The sequence below is a fragment of the Lepidothrix coronata genome, unplaced genomic scaffold (assembly GCF_001604755.1).
Source record: "Lepidothrix coronata isolate B3197 unplaced genomic scaffold, Lepidothrix_coronata-1.0 Scaffold121, whole genome shotgun sequence".
Lineage (NCBI taxonomy): Eukaryota > Metazoa > Chordata > Aves > Passeriformes > Pipridae > Lepidothrix > Lepidothrix coronata.
The window spans coordinates 2,672,049-2,691,131 of NW_016690301.1; the positions used below are offsets into that span (position 1 = coordinate 2,672,049).

Below are 19,083 nucleotides of genomic sequence, written 5' to 3' on the forward strand. Positions count from 1 at the left end.
CAGGAATGCAGAGATTTAGAGATGCAGGGATTTGGGGATGCAGGGATTTAGGGATGCAGGGATGCAGGGATTTAGGGATGCAGGGATGCAGGAATTTAGGGATGCAGGGATTTAGGGATGCAGGGATGCAGGGATTTAGGGATGCAGGGATTTAGGGATGCAAGGATGCAGGAATGCAGGGATTTAGGGATGCAGGAATGCAGGGATTTAGGGATGCAGGAATGCAAGGATTTAGGGATGCAGGGATTTAGGGACGCAGGGATTTAGGGATGCAGGGATGCGCATCCCTGTGCAGTTCCACTTCTGCACCACGAGAGGGCGCGCGCGGCCCGCGATCCCGGCGGTGCCGGCACAGGCGGGAAGCGGCAATTCCCGGTGGGATTCCCGGTGGGATTCCCGGGGGGAATTCCCGGGGGGCTGTGTCGGCCCGGGCACGGGGCGCTGGCACCGCAGGGAGCTCAGCACAGCACAAACGTGCTCCCGTGAGCCGGTTCCTGAGCTCAGAGCTGCTGCTTTGAAAGCCGGAACTGGCTCGCCGGAGTCCCGGGTGTTGTTCGGGACAGGGAGCTTTCTTTTAAAGTGGGGGGGACCTTTTGCTGGTTTCTGTGGAAATGTCACGAAATTAAAACTATTGAATTTAACGTTGTGTTTGACAGCCAAAAGGAAAAAAAAATGTATATTCAGTGCAGCCGTTAAGATTCAGAATTTGAAAGTTTTCCTGTTTTTTCAGGTAGGGAGGGTGACATTTCACAGAATCATAGAATATCCTGAGCTGGAAGGGACCCACAGGGATCATCCAGTCCAACTCCTGGCCCTGCACAGGACACCCCAACAATCCCACCCTGCCCCTGAGAGTGTTGTCCAAACCCTCCTGGAGCTCTGGCAGCCTTGGGGCCGTGCCCACTGCCCTGGGGAGCCTGGTCAGTGCCAACCACCCTCTGGGGGAAGAACCTTTCCCTGGGATCCAACCCAAACCTCCCCTGACACAGCTCCAGCCATTCCCTGGGGTCCTGTAACACAGAGATCAGTACCTGCCCCTCCTCTTCCCTCCATGAGGATGTTGAAGACCCCAGTCAGGTCTCCCCTCAGCGTCCTCTTCTCCAGGCTGAACTGACCTCACCCACTCCTCATACAGCTTCCATTTAATTTAATTTTCTGGGACACTTGTAGTATTTTATACATCAATTCTGCTGATCTTCGAAAACAAACCATTTTTTAATTTTTTTTTTTCCTCTAGGGAATAGGTTTCATTTTCTTCCATTACTTTCTGCAGTCTTTAAAAAAAAAATAAATTGATAGTGCCTTCAGGGACCATAGAGCAATATTTGGGAAAACCTGCATTTAAATGTGTTCTTAATCATATTTTTCTGGTAGGAACAAGAATAACCCATTAATTTGAAGTCTATAGTATTTCACTTACATTCAATTTATCACTTGCTCTTTTCAGACTCAGGAGTTACGGCTTTGCAGCATGATCTCATCCACTCACTTTTAAACCTAAATAGCACATAAAATAAGGAGGACAGAATGTCCTTTCTTACATGATGGAAAAAGGACTAACTAAAGCTAAAAATTCATTTATGAGGTGCTTCATAGCATGCTTGGAATCATGTGGACAGGTTTAAACACAGGTTTAAGGTTTTGCAGAGTAGGGAAATTATTTAAAACATCCAGGATTTGGTCAATGCCTTTTTTTTTTTTTAAGCTACAACTTAAAGCCACAAGCTGGTAATTAATATGTGCATTACATCAATACAGAGCCACTTTAACTCATGGCAATTTGCTTGTGTTCCCTTGCAGCGCATTTCCAGAGTTCTGGAAGATGGAAAGCAGTCTGTGGAGCACCATTTCAAACCTTCAGCTACAGATTTGTGATTCACTGCCTTACGAGGCCACTGCTCAGCTGAAAATATATATACAGACATATATTCTATTTTAGAGCACCATCTACTCTAAAGAAAGGCACCGGTGGCTGATGGAGAATATGAACAGCACTCACGGGCTCTGACACTTGTGCTACAGATACAGGAATAACATCTGAAGAACATACTGCAGGATGTGTCCACTGGGATGTGGGACAGGAGGCTGTTGAGCCTCTGGTTATCCAGGTCAAAGGGACTGGTGTGTTCCCCGAGGACAAGCCCTGTTCCTGGGAAGTGAGATGTGCTGGAAGGCCAACTGCAACGCTCCCTGGGGGATGTGAGGCAGGTCCTGCCCTTCCCAAAGGGCCGGGGAGCCCTGGTTTTCTGTAGCTTGTACAGACACACCCCAGCTCTCTTTACACTCTCTGGCAGTGTAGTCAAGGCAACAAATGGCTCGGCACAAAATAGCCACCGACAATTTGCTCCGTGGCTGTGTCTGGGTTTCCAGCCCCCGGATCCCTCTGCTGCTCCCAGCACACTGCCCTGTATCCTCAATCTTCCCCAAGGCTGTGGCACCATATGCCTGAGTTATTTTCAGAACAGCAGCTCTAGTGTTTGAAAACGTGCAAGAGTTTATTTCCACATGTACAAATCGACGTTACATCCAGCAGTACGATGAACAAAAGCTGCATTTTCTGCTGTTCAATAAAATGTTGAAAGTCTGTTTCATTTGCCTTGAACCTTTCTCCCTGAAATCTCTAGGTATCATTCTGTGAAAGGTAATGGTTTCTTGCTGACATGGAATTCTGTGAGTCCAAGTTCTCTGCTTTTAAGCTGATTTTCTGTGTCTTCCCAACTCCTGAGGTGGAGTTGGAAGATGATGGTTCAGTGGTGTGAAACTCCACAGCACTGCAGGTCAGCATCTTATTACCTGTCAGTTCTTTCTACAGGCAGGTAAGTTATCCAAATAGAGGGGTTTCTAAAAGATTAATAATTTATTTCCTTCACTCATCCCTTTATGTTTCAGACACCTACACTGGTCTCTATAAAGTAAATAAAATATGACCACGTATAGAGTTGTGGATGGGGGAGACTGGCCTTGCTGCCATTTATATGGATACAGGAAAGGCAAGGAGGTTGAAGTTATTCCTTGCTGAGAGTTTGAACCAATGGAAAGACATCTGAAGTTTGTTCCAAGCCTAAGTATTTCTATCAACACTTAGTTTCAGAGTGAATAATCAACTTTATGAATTTAGATTCTCTTTGCAAGTTGTCAGAGTGAAGCTGTTGACAGGAGTAGTGATTGTTTTCTGTGAGAGGTTTGAAATATTCTCCATTGGAATGAACACTGCACCAAGAAATACTTTTCACCAGAACAACCATAGGCAGCAAAATGGGTCCAGTTTTAACACCAGCTACAGAGTTTGGCATGAATACTGACAGACTTTGTGTTTCATTTGCTTTTCACAGTGACTTGACACTCCTGCTGAGGAGGCACAGAGGAGGAACAAGGTTTTCCCGGGAAAACCCCTCTGTTTAATAGAGGAGGTTGTCTGTGAGTTGGAGAAAGTGAGAGGTTGAGGTGTGTGTGTTTAACATCTGAGGGAAGAGGAGAGAGGGTACCAAAGCTGGCCTTCAGTATTATTTGCAGGTACCTGGAAGATATCACACACACACAAAAAAATCATTTTAAAAGAAAAGAGCTGGTTCTGTTGAAAATGAATAAGAAAAGGATGATTTAGCAACTGTTTATTCTTTGTGGGAATACCTGTCAAAGGTTAACCTTTGCATTGTATCTTGCAGCTTTGTTTGCAGGTGAGTGGAAAAATAAGAGTTTTACCTCAAGCTGTTATTATGAATTGTTACTGAAGTGGTGTGACTCAAAAAAGTGTGAAAAATGGGAGTGAGGTGAGAGCCCAGAAACCAATACCAGGAAGGCAGGAACACAGTGTCCAAAGGAAGTTGGGTGTGGAGTGTTAAGCCAGTGGTTCATGATTTATGCTTGTGTTTTGCTCAGGTTTAATACCTGATGGAGGATCTAGATTTGCACTTAATTTACTAAATATCAGCAAAAATTGTATTAGTTGTCCCACACCACAGATTGGCCTCTGCTTGCCAGCCCAAGTTTCAAGCCTGAAATCATGAAAATCAACCAGGAAAACCAAACTCAGAAAACCAAAATTAATTAAAAATAGCTGTCAGGAACAGCCTCCAAAAAGTGTGGATGCTGACATTTAGTCCAAATGAACAACACAGCACGAAGGACAGTCGATGCCCTGGGATAATAAACTGCCAGTATGGCAATCTGGCACAGTTTGGTTAAAAATATAATTTCTGTCACAAACTCAAAGGCCTTTAGTTCATGTGTGCAGAGAAAGGTCTGCTCAGGTGGCACAGAACATTTCACATTCTTTACACACAGCACAGAGGGCAGGAAGGGAAATACTGAAGTAGGGGTGGCTTCAGTTGTGATCTGTACAGCTCTGCCACCTCTCACTGTACGAGCCAGAAAAAAACAACAGTGTTCTCATGTGCTTTCTGTGTCACTCATTTACCTTCTCTCCCATGTTTCCAATAGGCTGGACAGTGACAGTCTGTGTTTCTGTCGTGTGGCACAGAGTAATCATTGGGTCGTGTGAGTAATTAATGATGAGTTTGCAGGGGGTGGGAAAGCTGCTTTGCAGCTGAGGTGGGATGTGCTGACCTGCAGGGAGCTGAGACACCACAAGATGCATTTAAGCTGCACACTGGACATTCAATTTAGGCAGATGTCTGGGTTTTGGACAGGCTCAGGTACCTGGGAATCTCTCGTGGAGTGCAACACCACGTCAGGGATGCTGGTGCAGCTCCAGGAGAGCTGCTGTGTCAGTGCAGCACAAGGTCTGCTCACAGACAGCAAATGTTGGCATTCACCCACATCAGGATACTCAGGAGTGTCCTTATCTGCCCTGGGTATCCAGCCTGCCCTTGTCTGTGCCATGTAGTGATACCAAGTCCTCATTATGGAATTATGACTTAACTGTTCATTTTGGCAGGGAATTTAATTCCCTTAATTTTAAAATTTCTGTAAAAATTAGCTGGTGTGAGCTATAGGAAGGTGTTCAGAGTCTGAGTCAATAAGGATCAAGTTCCTGAGGAGGAAGGAGAGTTTTATTAAAGATTTTACAGACCTCAGGAACACACTGTTCCTGGACTGGCAATTAATGTGTGATAGACTTGTGTACCTGCTCAGGTACTGCTTGACATTGAACTTTTATCTGTGTCACACACACCTGTAATCTTCTTTATTAGACAACAGAAATTGTGAGTGAGTAGAATTATGGTTTGGGTTGGAAAAGACCCTAAAGATCACCTAGTCCCAAACCACAGTGGGGGTCTTTGGCGCCACAATGGTTATTCTGTGAGGAGTCCATAGACACATTAGGCACCCTTGGATTTCTGTTTTCGTTTTCCTTGTTGGCATTATTTGGTCTGGCTTTTGGTTGTTTTTTTCCCTAGTTCCCAAATTTGCTTCATCAAGTTCCTGCCCTTTCTTTAAGGACTCACAAAACTAAATTCTGTCTCTCTGTCTTGGGACACCACAGTCTACAGGAGAGAGAGAGGACTGGCTTTGTTCATAATTTCAGAAGTGCAGAATTGTGAATTAAGAATTTTCTGGTCTGTTTCTAGTCGATAGAAGGAAGCTGTAATGGAATAACAGTGGAAAGTTTCACTCAGTCTGGAGGACATAAAGTATCCAGCGAGTCAACGAGGATGTTTTAGCATCAGCTACAATGTTCTGCTGAGCGTCCTAAGGCAGCAGCCCTTTTACTGTAAGAACTACTTGAAAGGCAGGTAATCACCTGAGCTGGCAAAAAGCAATAAACCGGTGCCAACCACTTGTCAAGAGCTCTTAGAAAAGTGGGGGATTGGATGGACAGGTCGATGCTTTTGTGTCATGTTAATGAAGTTACTGGATTTTCAAGGACAAAATGCATTCAGAGACTGAGAAACTCTTTAACCGCGTTTGATATTCATGGCTTTGGTGGCTGTTTGCTTCAGCGCTGCTGGCAGTGGTGGGGTGGACTCTCATTCACGATCAGTTCAGGTACCTGGAAATGAAACACTTGGAATGATGGCAAACTGCTGAGACGCTGAAGTGGCCTTTGATTGATTTGACTTAATCAGTTTGAATGTGAAGTGTCTCAGCAGCTCCACGGCCGGTAAATCACAGTCCAGTCCATGCCCAGAGCCATGATGAGACCTCACATCGACTGCACTAACGAGTATGGATTTCTGCTTTGGCCTGGGCTAAATCCATAAGTATTTTGTTGTTCTTGCAATTGTATAGACTCTGAATCAAAGCTGCTGACTAGGTAGGAGCATTTTTGAAATAATGATACAGCTTAAATCACTAAAAGCTCCTCGAGCTCAAAGGTAGGGCTGTTTCACCCTGGTCATGGGATGAGGGCACTTTGAAACAAGAGGAGCTGCTAAACATGTTTTTCAATTAGAAAGGCAGGAATGAGAAAGCAGGTTTGTTTGTTATTAAATCTGGTTTATGTTTAAGTCAGCTGAGGTCCAGGAGTTGTGTCTAAAGCCATCCAACCACACAATTCTCTGTGTTAACTTCCTCTTCTGTTTTCAAGGATTTTAGCTTAACTATCAGGAAAATACCAAAAGAACCAATTTTTTTATGTTGTTTCAGTACAAATCTATTTAACAGATGGAACATTTATCCCAGAGACTGGCTCAGTATATGCCAACATCAATGGGAATTGTTCACTTAGGGCATTTTGTTTAAAACAAAAGCACAAGTCAATTCTCCAGAGTGTGGGAAGAGAAAAGGAATAACTTAACCAAACACAGGACCTTTGTCATTTAGAAATCAAGAGAATTCAGGCAATTTAAAGCCAAATTTTTAAAACCCTTTCTGAGGAGGGAGGAAAAACAGTTTAAGGATCATTTCCCTCAATAATTTTTGGATGTGGATTTGTCCATCATTTTAGATACATCTTTCTTTTTTCCCCCGAGGAATATGGAAACCTCCATGGAAAAAAGCTTGCAGCCATCTCCTATCCTGGATGCCTGGAGCAGTCACTAGCATAGAAATTACTTATATTTCCCTCCCAGAACTGAGTTCCTACTTGCTTTTAGGCATTTGAGGTCCTTTTGAGGGGGAACATTGAGCAACGTTCCAGGGGCTGCCCTCAGTCGTAAGGACTTCAGCACTGGCACTATTTACTGCTGGGGGTGAGGAGAGGAGTTGTCCTTTATTGACTCGGGGTGTGATTTCTGTTCTGATCTGCCCCCGTGCTGCAGTGTGTGCTAAAGATTAACACCGTAAACGAATAATTGCTCTGCAAACAAACCCCGGCTAGGCCACGGATTTCATAGACTTTAAAATGTTAGGTAAATTTAATCGTGGTTTTAAAGTGAGGACAGTTGGTGCTGATTGGGGTTTGGGTAGAATTATCCTTTTTCGACATAGCTCTGTGTCTTCCAGGATAGCAGACAGCTTCTCTGTGCCATGAGGGATCTTTCCTGGGATCCACTGTGAGTGTCTGTGCTGTAAATGTCTGTGTTAAGGATTTGTCATGTGTATCAGTGCATTCTGCAGCTCCAGATGCCCCATTATATGTGGGTATTCAGCCTGCATTTAGCACCAGGTTCACCTGAGAGCTGTGAATGATCTCCGATTCTTAGTTAACACAAAATGGGCCTTCCCATCACTTGAATTAGTTCAGCTCGTGGTAGGTGGCTGTTGCCAGAGTTACCATGGATTTAAATGGTGATCGATTCAAAAAGCACAGGAAAGGTGATGGGGAGCAGGAAACAGTCATTTAAGGTATCTGTGCCCTGGGCAGCCAAAAAAAGAGGCTTATCTAGGTGAGCTAGTAGGAATCTTATAACTAGAAAATGTCTTGAACACACTCCATGTTTGACACATATTTGAGAGAAGAATTTCTTCAGAATGTTTGGTTGTATGTTTTTATAGATAAGAAAACAATCCTGGATAGAATAGCTTTAGATGCAGCTCTTTTAGCCTAGAATATTGTATTTTATTTTAAGCTGTAGCACGTTATGGTTGGATACCTGGATTGTAGAAATACTGAGGAATGGGAAGTCTTTCCTTCAGTTGCTTTGACATAGTCAATAATGGACAATTACATTAACTTGTAAAATCTTTCTTAACAACTGCATTTAGACCCCTTTCACAAGACAGGAAAACAGGACTATTGGAGATCAGGACTGGGAAATAAAAAAAGTAAAGGAAACAAGTCTAAAAAAACCCAACACAAATCTCTAAATGCACCAGAATTCCCACACAGATTTCCAAAGCAAACGAAGGATTCTAATACGAAACATTTAAAATGTTTACGTGTCCCATGGGTTGTTTTTACAGATCCCAGAGCTACAGCCCAGGCCCAGGTGATATTGCCCCGGGGACACCTGGATCACACCAGGACAGATGTGACTGTTCCCCAGGGCAGGGCCGCGCTAAATCCACACATTTCCACAGATCGTCACGAGGGGGCGATGACCAGTCGCGATACTTCGCCCGTATCGTGGAACTCCAGCGAGCGATCTCCCTGCCTGGGCACCGGGAAAACCAAAGCGGAGCGGCTGGAAGTGCGAGGATTCACAGCTCTGTAAATCAGCCTCTCCGCGGGTCAGGTTATCTTGGTTTAGTGCAGTTAAACCCTGGTTACTTTAAAACAACCCGAAGTTTACGTATGGCTGGGTGTGCCCAGAGAGGAGTTCCCTGCGCTGACTTGCGCCAATTCACTCCCCCGTTTTAGTTGCTAATTAATTTTCCCCCAGTGTTTGTGCTGTAAGAGTACAAAAGGCTGTGGAACACCGAACAAAACCTCTTTTTCTTTTTCCCTTGGAAAAGGAAGTCACGTTTTCTGACAAATCATTGGCTCTGAAATGTCTTTTCAATTTCAGATTTCCATTTGAATCGTGGAGTGGGAGGAGCTGATTTATCCGTCCCAGCAAATACCTTGATGCTGAAATGTGACTGAAGCAGAAATATTAGCACATTACTCCTTTTTCTTTCTATAAATCGTCGAAATGCATTGAAATAAATTAATTTCATTGAAATGCACAAGAATTTAAACCTTGAAGGGTTTTGGAAAGGTGTGTAGACTAATTGCCTTGGTAAACACATCGACGCTCACACAGCAGTTTATTTGATTTTAGCACCGTTGGTTTCTGGTATAAACAAACATTTAGTGTTTAGTGTAGAAGAACAAGCAGATAATCCAAAAGAGGGAAGCATTTGGGAAGCTGCAGCAGCAGTGAGGCTCTCAAAGTATGACTGGTTAAGTATCTATATTCGTATTAATTTCCTATAATTGAGAGGGACACCTTGGCTTCTGCCATGAGAAGGGTTTGTTACAGACTGATTCAGCCTGAGCTGTCCCTCTCTTCCAGGGCTGAGCAGTCTGTGTCCCCAAGTGCAGCAGATCCCGTGGGAGCCGCAGGAAGCCAAAGAGAAGCTGGAGATTCCTTGCCTGCCTGTGACTGTCACGACTAATACATAACTCAGGGGACACCTGATCCCCTCTCCCACATTTATTATGTGTTGGCAAGATGGTGGAAAGCCTCAGTGGAGGCAGGAGTTATGACTATTTTTATTGTCACAGTTCTCATGGTCAGAAAGCAGCCACGAGCCCTTACAAGGTTTTACAGTCTTCTAAAAACTCAGTTATTAAGTTGCTTTAAAAATCCACAGTGATTTTGTTCTGGAGGACTTAAAAAGTCTAAGGGCATTTTGGCATTGCAGCATTTATGGCACAGCTCCAAATGATATTGCCTTTTCCATTAATTTAATGTTCAACCTACATTTCTAGAAATAAAGCTCCGCTCCCTTGTTTTGTAATACTGTATTTTACATTTCTTATGCTCTTTGTAATGTCCTTGAGATGACATTGCTTTGCCTGCTACACCTTGTTTCTTCTGATGGTGTGGTTTAATTTGCAGGTGCTGGGCAGCTGGTTATTGGAATAAGACAAGAAGACTTCTACAACTAATCTGCTTAAAAACTGAGGACATAGATTATGTGAAAATGTCCTATTGACGGACAGGGAGCTGTTTCTGAATTCAGGGTGAGAATTGTTTGACACAAGGTGGGTTGCTTGCTATACTGACTTGTATGTGAACTCTTTCAAAAACACTTTTTCCCTCTTCTTTGTCACCACATGAATAGTTTGTACCAACTTTTCTTCAGCAAGGTGTTAAACTGTGCTAATACACCAGGACTGGGGCTATACAAAATGTTGTCACTACAACTTAAACTTCATCTTCAGTAGGAAGAGAACTCTGCACCATGGGATTATCTGGCAATAAGTTTCATGATCTGAATCAAGTGTAAACACTCAATTTAATTTCTGATTAACCAGCTGAAGTACAGGATGCAGGGTGCTTGATGTTGCCCATGTGAGGGACAAGTGATGTGGGGTGAGTTATAAGATTTGCTGGGATAAATCTTCAACCAAAAAAATCTTGAACTTGCTTAAGCCATCAGAGTGGGTTTGTGCTCTGCTGTACTTTGCATCCTGCAGGAAATGCTGCTTTATTGGTCTGAGTTCTCTAAAATACTGTGAAACAGCATGGTGGCCTAAAGGTGCTTGTAGGACTAGCAGGGATCATGCTTTATTTTGCTTTTTCATTTTGGGAAATCCAATTAAGAAAGTAGTTTGGTGTATCTCAGCCAAAACACTACAGAATGTTCCTCGTATTATTCTCTATTTTCTGACCCTGTGTGGTGTTGCTTCCCACTGTGCTGGGGGGTACACACCTCTCACTGCATTTCAGAAACACTGCATGTCAAGGTTTTTTGGTGTATAAGTGAAAATGCTGAGGAATCCTAGTTGAAATGAAATAAATTTGAACCTTTCATAGCCCAAAATTTCAGATAATTACCTTTTCCCTTCTAAAAAGGCAGTCACTGTGAAGAAATATTACTTTTGGCTGTAGTAGAGGGGTATATAGGAGCTGACCTAAAAAAACCTATGAAAGCACTGGTTCTGCAGGGGCTTATCCTCGACCTTGCAGGTTTTGGAGCTTCACTTAAGAAACTGAGAGGAGCAAATATTTGAATAACTCAAGAGTTGTCGACAGTCTTTGGTTTGCCAACAGTCTCTGGCTGATCAGACTTGCAGCTGGGGGAGACATGAACCCAGGGCTGTGCAGGAGTGAGCTGGAGCAAAGAGAAATGCTAAAAACATGATGGCATCCTGCACAGTCAGACCAGACCCCACTGGACCCAGTGCATTTGGAAGTAACCATAATTAAAGTTTGTCCCCAGCATAATTTTATTTGCAGAGTTTTTCAGCCCTAAAAGCGATCTGTTAGCTCAGCTTGGTCAGCACGTCGCCTTTTCCCAGCCTCTTCCTGTGGAAGCCTCACCATTTTTCCTTTCTCCACTTCTGGGATTGCTGCCTCCTTCCAGCCCTGCCAAGGAGAGGAGTCCCTGTGGTGAGGACCCCATGGCAGTGTTCAGTTAACTCCAGTTCTGACCAGCCCATCACAGCCTGAGCAGGGTTTATTCCCTCCTTGCTGCCTTCCAGCCTCCAGAGGAGCATCTGCCCCCCAAGTGCTGCCCAGGAGCGTGTTCTGCAGCCACCCCGCAGCACCAAGGTGTGCCCAGAGCACTCACAAAGTGCTTTTTTACTGGCACTGTTTATGCTCTGCTCTGAGGAAATCAGGCCCAGCCAGTTGGAAGGCAAGTGTTGTTGGATCGTGTCTCTGCTGGAGGCTGTGCCAGGGAGGGATCAGACCTTTGCACTCCCTTTCCCAGCTCGGAGGCAGAAGCCCACAGGTGTCTTTGCACTTCCTTGCTGTAAAAGCAGCGCTTGCCATTCTTCACCTCAGCCCTTGCTTTGCTTAGCTGTGTGTGACACAGCTCAGGTGTCACCCCAGGGAGGGCTGGCAGTGCTGGGCATCCTCGCCGTGCTCAGCTGACCTTGCTCAGGTGCACTGCACCAAAACTTCTTGAAGATTAATTTGCAGGGGATATTTTACAACCTTCAGCAGCCTCTGGCTGCAGAAGTATTGTTTTTCCCTTTATAAGGGGCAGCCTGGGATATTTTCAAAGCCTGTGTTCACTCAGCACCCACTTCAGTGCATTTTAACTGTGACTGTGCACGCAGAGCACCTCAGGGAATAAGTATTTAGATATCACTCATCCGAGTCCATGATGCAGTCAGCTGAATTTTTACTTCTTGGAATAAATTTACAAGCTTTTCTTGTTTTCAAGGGTTTCTTTGGCAAAAATGTAATTTGCTGAGCAGTGAAAAATTCATTATGTTTACTTTTCTCACTATATTCCGGGTCTCAGTTCATTGTAAAAGTGTTTATACTCGTGTGAGCATTTCTTAAACCTTTTTTCTGTGGACTCTTCTGTAAACGGGGGGGATTATTAGCAATAATTGTAATAATATTTGCAACAAAATTTGCAGGACTACACATATAATTCTAAAATATAGCCATATGTTAGGAAGTTAATTAGGAAGCTGTAGGCAATGTTGTTCTAACAGCTTTTTGCATGATTGTAACTCAGATTCCCACGGAGAAAAAAATTATTTCAGAGAGGTTCCTTGAGGAAGGAGGTACTCAAATTATTAGCTCCTGTAAAATGAATCTTCTTTTCTTTTTTTTTTTTTTTTGTTTTTGTTTAAGTCACCTTTAGCACAGCAGTTGTCACTTAGAAAATAAGCCGGTCCCAGTATGTTCCACTTAATTGTTGTCTGCTTAATGTGTGTCTCTGCACCAACTCTGAGCTCTCAGTCATTCAAATTAAAGTAGTAACTTGTTTGTTGTAGCACAAATGATTTTCTGTGCAGGGAAGGCATGTATTTTTAAAACAACAGCTGTAGAGCTGCATTTGTGAGCTGGCAAATTGGCCAGTTTTGTCACTGTACTCAATATTTCAGTAGTATTTCCAGTGGAATTTTTTTCATTCCTTTTGAAGCAACAACAATATGGATGTGACATTGCTGAATCATTACTGTTTAGGGAAGGGGGAACTTGGTGCTGCTGCTGCAGCACAAAAGAGTAAGATGAGTGTGTGAACAAAGGAAGAACATCTTTGGTGCAGCCAGGAATTCAAACCCAGGGGTCAAAACTTGTGTTTCTGCAGAAATTACAGGACAAGAGCCACCTGAAAGGCCCTGTCACACCAGGACCTCCTGTAATGGTATGGTGTTAAGGGTGAGTCAAGTTCTAAATGCATGGATGTGCCTTAATCACAGAAAAAATGTGCAAATATCACTGCAAATGGGTTTAACTCCATGCAGTGAAGAGCTGTCCCCTGAGATAGGGGGTGGTGACATTGCAGCTCTGTTTTCCTCCTTCGAACATTCAAGGTGCCACACGAGGCACTAAGTACTTTTCCAAGTCAAAAAAGGGGACAGAATTTTTTTTCTTGTCACCTAATTTAAGGAATCAACTTTTGCCTGTACAGCTACAGATGAAGTTATTGGAACTTAGCTGAGAGGAGCCAAACACTGCCACCCCTTTCCTGTTTGGAAATTGTGCTAAGAGGTTTTATGAGCTCTCTGCACCAATCCTGCAGCAGAGAGGAAGCAGCACATAATGATTTCCCATCTCAGTTCCCCAATTTAAGCTTTAAAGAAAGGTTTGATGATTAAGCCGAATTTTTTTTTTGCTCGGAAGATTAATCCTTACTTTAGGGAGTTAATTCCCTTTCTATCAGTAAGATTACTCACGTGAGTAACCAGCTACAGAGTTTGCCTCTAGTACTGTGATTGCCTAGGGGGAAGTACAAGCAACTCTGCAATTAAAGTTACAAAAGGAAAAGGTCTGACCTTTTCTTTTTTCTTTTCTTTTCTCTTTTCTTTTCTCTTTTTTTTAAAGCATATATATCCCTACTGTTTCACTGACTAGTGACAATGGCTTTTGCATTCTGAGCTGTTACTAACAGCAGCACAAAATGGCTTTTTTTAATTAAAAAAAAATACTAAATGTTAAAGCTTCGCTGTGAAAGGTAGGAAGAGAAGGATCTCTGATGAGTTTTAACTTCAAGGCACCTTGGGCTTTCTTTATGTGTATGACATTAGTGGAAAATTCCTTCGTTCAGGTGAGAAGATAACCAGTCCTAACTTTCCCATTTGGTTGATGTGACATCAGTGACTGCCCAGGACTGCCAGCATTCCAAAAAGGATATCGTCCTCATCTGCAGCCACTCAGGGCTGTGGGGTGGAGCCTGCAGCGCTGGCTGAAACATTTACAGGTGCATAAGTAGCTAGGGCAGGGCGCAGGTGATGCACCTGTCCGGGAAGGAGCACTAGCACAGGTGTGTCACAACCTCCCGCCCGGGCTGGAGCATGAGCTTCTTCGACCCACAGCCCCACTCCCCACCACGCTGCAGCCCACAGTTCCCAAATATCGGCCAGGAGCCTCCAGAGATGAACATCTACTACGAGAACTTCTTCCATCCGCAGAACGTCCCCAGTCCCCAGAGGCCGAGCACCTTCGAGACGACGGATTACGGTGCCACTCCCAACCCCTACCTGTGGCTGAACGGCCCCTCCATGACCCCCCCGCCCTACCTGCCGGGGTCCAACGCCAGCCCCTTCATCCCTCAGTCCTACGGCGTGCAGAGGCAGCTCCTGCCCAACATGCACGGCCTGGGGGGCACCGACCTCGGCTGGCTGCCTCTGCCGTCCCAAGAGGAGCTCATGAAGTTGGTCAGACCACCCTACTCCTACTCTGCCCTCATTGCCATGGCAATCCACGGGGCTCCTGACAAGAGGCTGAGCCAGATCTACCAGTACGTGGCTGACAACTTCCCCTTCTACAACAAGAGCAAGGCTGGCTGGCAGAACTCCATCCGGCACAACCTGTCCCTCAACGACTGCTTCAAGAAGGTGCCTCGAGATGAAGATGATCCAGGTACAGCTCCCTCCCCTCTCCCCTCTAATTAAACTTGATCGATTTAAAAATGCCCAGTTGTAAAGAGGCTGTGATGACCCACCCTTAAGAGTGTAAGGAAGCACTTAATAACAGCCTGGATTGAGGACAAACACAGAGTAGCACTTCAGTTTGCAGAGGTCTGAGCTAGAAGGCAGCTGAGTGTAATTCAGGTGTGAATTAGTGTTGCTGTGACACCTCTGAGGGGAAGGGAATTCTGTCCTGCTCTGGGTCTTCCTGAGCACAGATCAATGGAGCATTCCAACTGGGCAAGGCACATTCAGGACCTGTTTGGTGTAATGCATGACTTCAGTCAAACTTAACCGGGATTTGATGGAAAGGGGATAAGGCAAATTCAGATTTGTCAAAGAAATCCAATAGCTTTAGGGAGTCAATATTGATTTTCCAGAGGAGAGCAGGCTGCTCTCATTTTATTTGTTGCAAATAGTGCTTTCCTTGGAATCACACCTCTGCCATGTCCGACCCCTTGGCTGATATGCCGTCAGATATTCCATTATTTATTGTTTTCTGTCAGTAGCTGTGCTACCATTGGGAGCATTTAAAACACACTCAATTATGCTGCAACAGAGGGCCAAAAATCTGGTTTTATGTTTTTAGAAAGCTATCCGCCCCCACTGAATCTGGAGGAACAGCCCAGTATGGGATTTGATTGCTCTCTGCCATAAATTCAGAAGACCAACTGTATACTGAAAACATCCTTCCCTCACCAAGAAAACAAAACATTAAAGCCCTCCCAGTGGCTCCACTTGTAGTCTTACATGTGGGCTAAAGAATACAGCCCGAGACTTTATTTTTTTTTTCAGAATTCGACAGGCTTCTGGTTTTCAATGACTAAAAAATATGTTTTGCTCATGCAATTGTTCAGATTCTATGAAAGGGGAGAAACACTGTAAAGCCCTAGATGATTGCTGTTTTCTGTTTGTGTGCATATTTTTACACTAAAAATGCACTTTCATTCTCTTTGACAGGAAAAGGGAACTACTGGACTCTGGACCCCAACTGTGAAAAGATGTTTGACAACGGGAACTTTCGCAGGAAGAGGAAGAGGAAGTCTGACATCGAGGCGAGTGCTGCCACGCTCGGAGCTGAGAAATCAGAGGACAGCACCCTGACTGGCAGCCCCAAAGCTGCAGAGCACCAGGATATCTTGGAAAACTCACCCCCTGGGACTGACAACTCCCCCGAGAAGGAGTCTCCCCCTCCCTCGTCCAGCAGCCCGTGCCTCGGTAACTTCCTCTCCAGCATGACGGCCTACGTGAGCAGCTCCAGCTCGGGGGGCCGCTCGGGGCCCCTGGGACTCAGCTCTGAACCCATTGACAAAATGGGACAGAACATGGGAGGCTTTAATTCCTACTCCCCCCTCTCCAGTATCCCCAGCCACGGGGTGGGAGAGTGGTCCAATTCCATGCCTTCCCCTCACCTTGGCCACGGCAACTCTGTGCTCAACCAGTTTAACACCCATTTTTACAGCAGTATCAGCACCAACAACACACTGTATTCCAGGGAAGGGACAGAGGTTTAAATGAAGGATTCTAAGCTGCTAAAGTATAGTTATTTATGAGAGGAAGTGACCCGTGGGCAGGTGGTTAGCATTAGCCTGTTGTCTCTAGGACCCTCTGCACCCTTCCTTCTGACAGCCACAAGCTTGTTGCACTCACTGAAATCACAAACACTCCACGTTTGGCAGCTCCACGTGAAAAATCAGGGATCATAACAGCGAGAACAGTGAAAAGTTCTCCTCAGACACTGATTGTGCTGCTGCCAACCAGGGTCCTCTACAGATGTCCTTGAGAAGTTCCTGTTTGCCTTAGGCAGGAAGCTCTTTCTGGCATGGCACTGACACTGCTCTGCTTTTTAAAGTGCTCACAGAAATGTGGTTGTGTCTTTGAATATCCTCTGTTGCCAGTACAGGCTGCCTGCACTAGACATGCTTAGCAAGCTCTTACTTGGTTAAAGCTGTGAAGGATCCAGAATAAAAACTGCTGTCTAGTGAGTAACAACCAACACTTGAATGGTGAGGGCTGTCTTTGGTTGTCTCTCACACTAGTGCAGGCACTGCCAAAAGTCTGACCCCCTTCCAGCCCCGGGGGGGATGTGGCTGTGAAGGAAAGCAACATCAGCATGGACACAACAGGAATATTGAAGCTGAAGGGAAACATAACAAAATACAGTGGAATTGTCTTCTGCTGGTGCAGATCTTAGTGCTTTCAATTCTAATTACAGGGTCAATTTTTTTTCCTTACACATGCAAATCTATTCACATAAGGGAAACAGGATCTGTCCTGAGTATCTCTCTCTCTCTACATATATATATTTAATACATGTGTTTTCTAAGAGGAAACCACATTTACTCTATCTCAATATTTCCCATTAATCATTTCTACTGAGTAAAGAAATGGAATACTGGGATGAGGGGGAGGGCAGAAGAAAAAGGAGGTAAGAAATTTAACTGCCTCTGGGTTTCAATTCCAAAGGCTGGATCTTTCCAAGTATCAATTGCAGATGTTGTAAAAAGTCTCTGTACTGTATTTTTTTGTCATTTTGTAAAAGTCTGTACTATTTGTGCTCATGTAAATATTAGAAATAATGCTTATTTTTCCTACACTCTACTGTAGCCATAAAAAAATTTTTAAAATATATGTGAAGTTTTTCTAAACCAAGACTTGACTGAAATTCCACATTTGTGTAGACTAATATCTGTAACTGGATAACCTGCAGCATACATGGACATTGAGTTTAACTGTTCACACCTGGGCACTGACCAGACTTTTGGAGTGATAGAAAACATTAATACATTGTAATAGATACCATTTTACCTTGATTTTTTTTTAACGCTACAAGGGTATAGTTTTGTTACAGGCCACCCCAGAAACATTTTTAATAAAGCATTTGTATAGAAGAGTGTGTACCTGTGTGTGTGTACTGTACTACTTACATCTTTAAAAGTCTCCTTAGTGGTTTGATTGAGCAATTTGTGTGAGGAAGAGCACTTTAACAGCCACAGAAGGTCACAGAATCACTTAAAATTTCAGAAACCAGACCAAATTTTTGCATGTGAATTAGCCAACATGAGTGCAATCTTTTCTGTGTTCTTATTCATTATTTGATTTTTTTATGCTTATAGTTTTTCACTATCATGGTTGCTCTGACTATGCATAGTTTTGGACCCACTATAATAAATTCTCCCTTGGCAGTCGAAGCCTACCTGCACTGCTGATATTTGTGCTTAAGAAAAAAAGAAAATGACTTTCTGGTGGTGTCCTTGTGCCATCACTTAAGTGTCTCTGAAGAGCTGAGGTCTGAGCTGTAGCTCCTGCCCTCAGAATTTTACAACCCCTTTGCAGAACCCCAGCCTGGCAGGTGGGCTGTAATGTGTCCTGCAACTCAGCAGGGGCAGCATTTGTTAGAGAGAGACTTGCTCGTGTTACAGTGAGAAATGTGTTCACTCACTGAGCTTGTGCCCCGGATTCAGCAGACATACAACAAATTGCCCAGAAATGTATTTCCTGTGGAGTATACGCTTCACAAAACTGAAAGGGACTATTTTCTTTAGTGCTGAAATGGAAAATGCTCTACAGAGCAAAAGTGTGGGGAGAAATAAGGTGGGAAATACAGTAAGAAGAATGATGTTGCTAAATCAGCACACAGTAAAAAGCAACCCCTTTGTCACTCAGCATTTTGCTTGGCTCCCCTAGTTCCCAGTCCCGAAAAATAACAGGACTCCACACAGCTGTGCAGAAGGACAAGAGTTTGTGTCTCATTGCTTCCCAGATGCTGTCAACCAAATACCACTTTTGGCTTATGCACGATGAGGAATTGCTGCCAAAATGCCAGTTCTCCACAGACAAAAGTAAGTTTTCCAGTGGGTTCCCTGAGCACCAGTCAATTGGTTCCCCTGCAACCATTCCCCCGGGTGGCACATCAGCTGCTGTTCAAGGAGGAGTGGAAAGATGATGGCATGAGATGCAATTGTATTTCTCCTCAAAACAGAATTACATTGTAATGAAACAAGTGAGGAGCACTCTTCTTCATCCAGGTTTTTTGTTTTTCAGGGAGAATTGGTTTTGATAACCAGACGTGTCAATACGTTCCTGGAGCTACTGCACGACAGGAAAACTTAACAACTATTCTTATCTGAGCAGCAGCTCTGCTCTGTCAAAGGTAATGCTTTTAATTATGTATTTTACCAATATAATCAAGGTATGGGGTTAGGATGGCTTTTTGTTTGTTGGTTTGTTTTAAGTTGATTTTTGGTTTTAAGTATGCTATTCAAGAAGCC

The 19,083-nt window shown here is 44.0% G+C and overlaps 2 protein-coding genes across 2 annotated transcripts in view; both read left to right on the top strand.

Annotated features, from left to right (window-relative positions):
• Nucleotides 1–2,543, top strand: part of DOCK2 (dedicator of cytokinesis 2) — a 169,284-nt gene extending 166,741 nt beyond the window's left edge. Inside the window, exon 52 of the mRNA XM_017825591.1 lies at nucleotides 1,801–2,543. Within this exon, the coding sequence (XP_017681080.1) occupies nucleotides 1,801–1,875 (75 nt within the window). The 3' untranslated portion in view covers nucleotides 1,876–2,543. The remainder of the gene's footprint in view (nucleotides 1–1,800) is intronic.
• Nucleotides 2,544–14,137: 11,594 nt separating this feature from the next.
• Nucleotides 14,138–17,686, top strand: FOXI1 (forkhead box I1). Its single transcript, XM_017825599.1, has 2 exons — nucleotides 14,138–14,765; nucleotides 15,773–17,686. The coding sequence occupies exons 1-2, from the start codon at nucleotides 14,198–14,200 to the stop codon at nucleotides 16,324–16,326; spliced, it is 1,122 nt and encodes a 373-aa protein (XP_017681088.1). The 5' UTR covers nucleotides 14,138–14,197; the 3' UTR covers nucleotides 16,327–17,686.
• The last annotated feature ends 1,397 nt before the right edge of the window (nucleotides 17,687–19,083 follow it).

What these genes read in the sequence shown, in the direction of transcription:
- FOXI1 (XM_017825599.1), top strand. Translation starts at nt 14,198, where the DNA reads ATGAGCTTCTTCGACCCACAGCCCCACTCCCCACCACGCTGCAGCCCA. An exon ending in TCGAGATGAAGATGATCCAG is followed by an intron (nt 14,766 to 15,772) that starts GTACAGCTCCCT and finishes TCTCTTTGACAG; the next exon opens with GAAAAGGGAACTACTGGACT.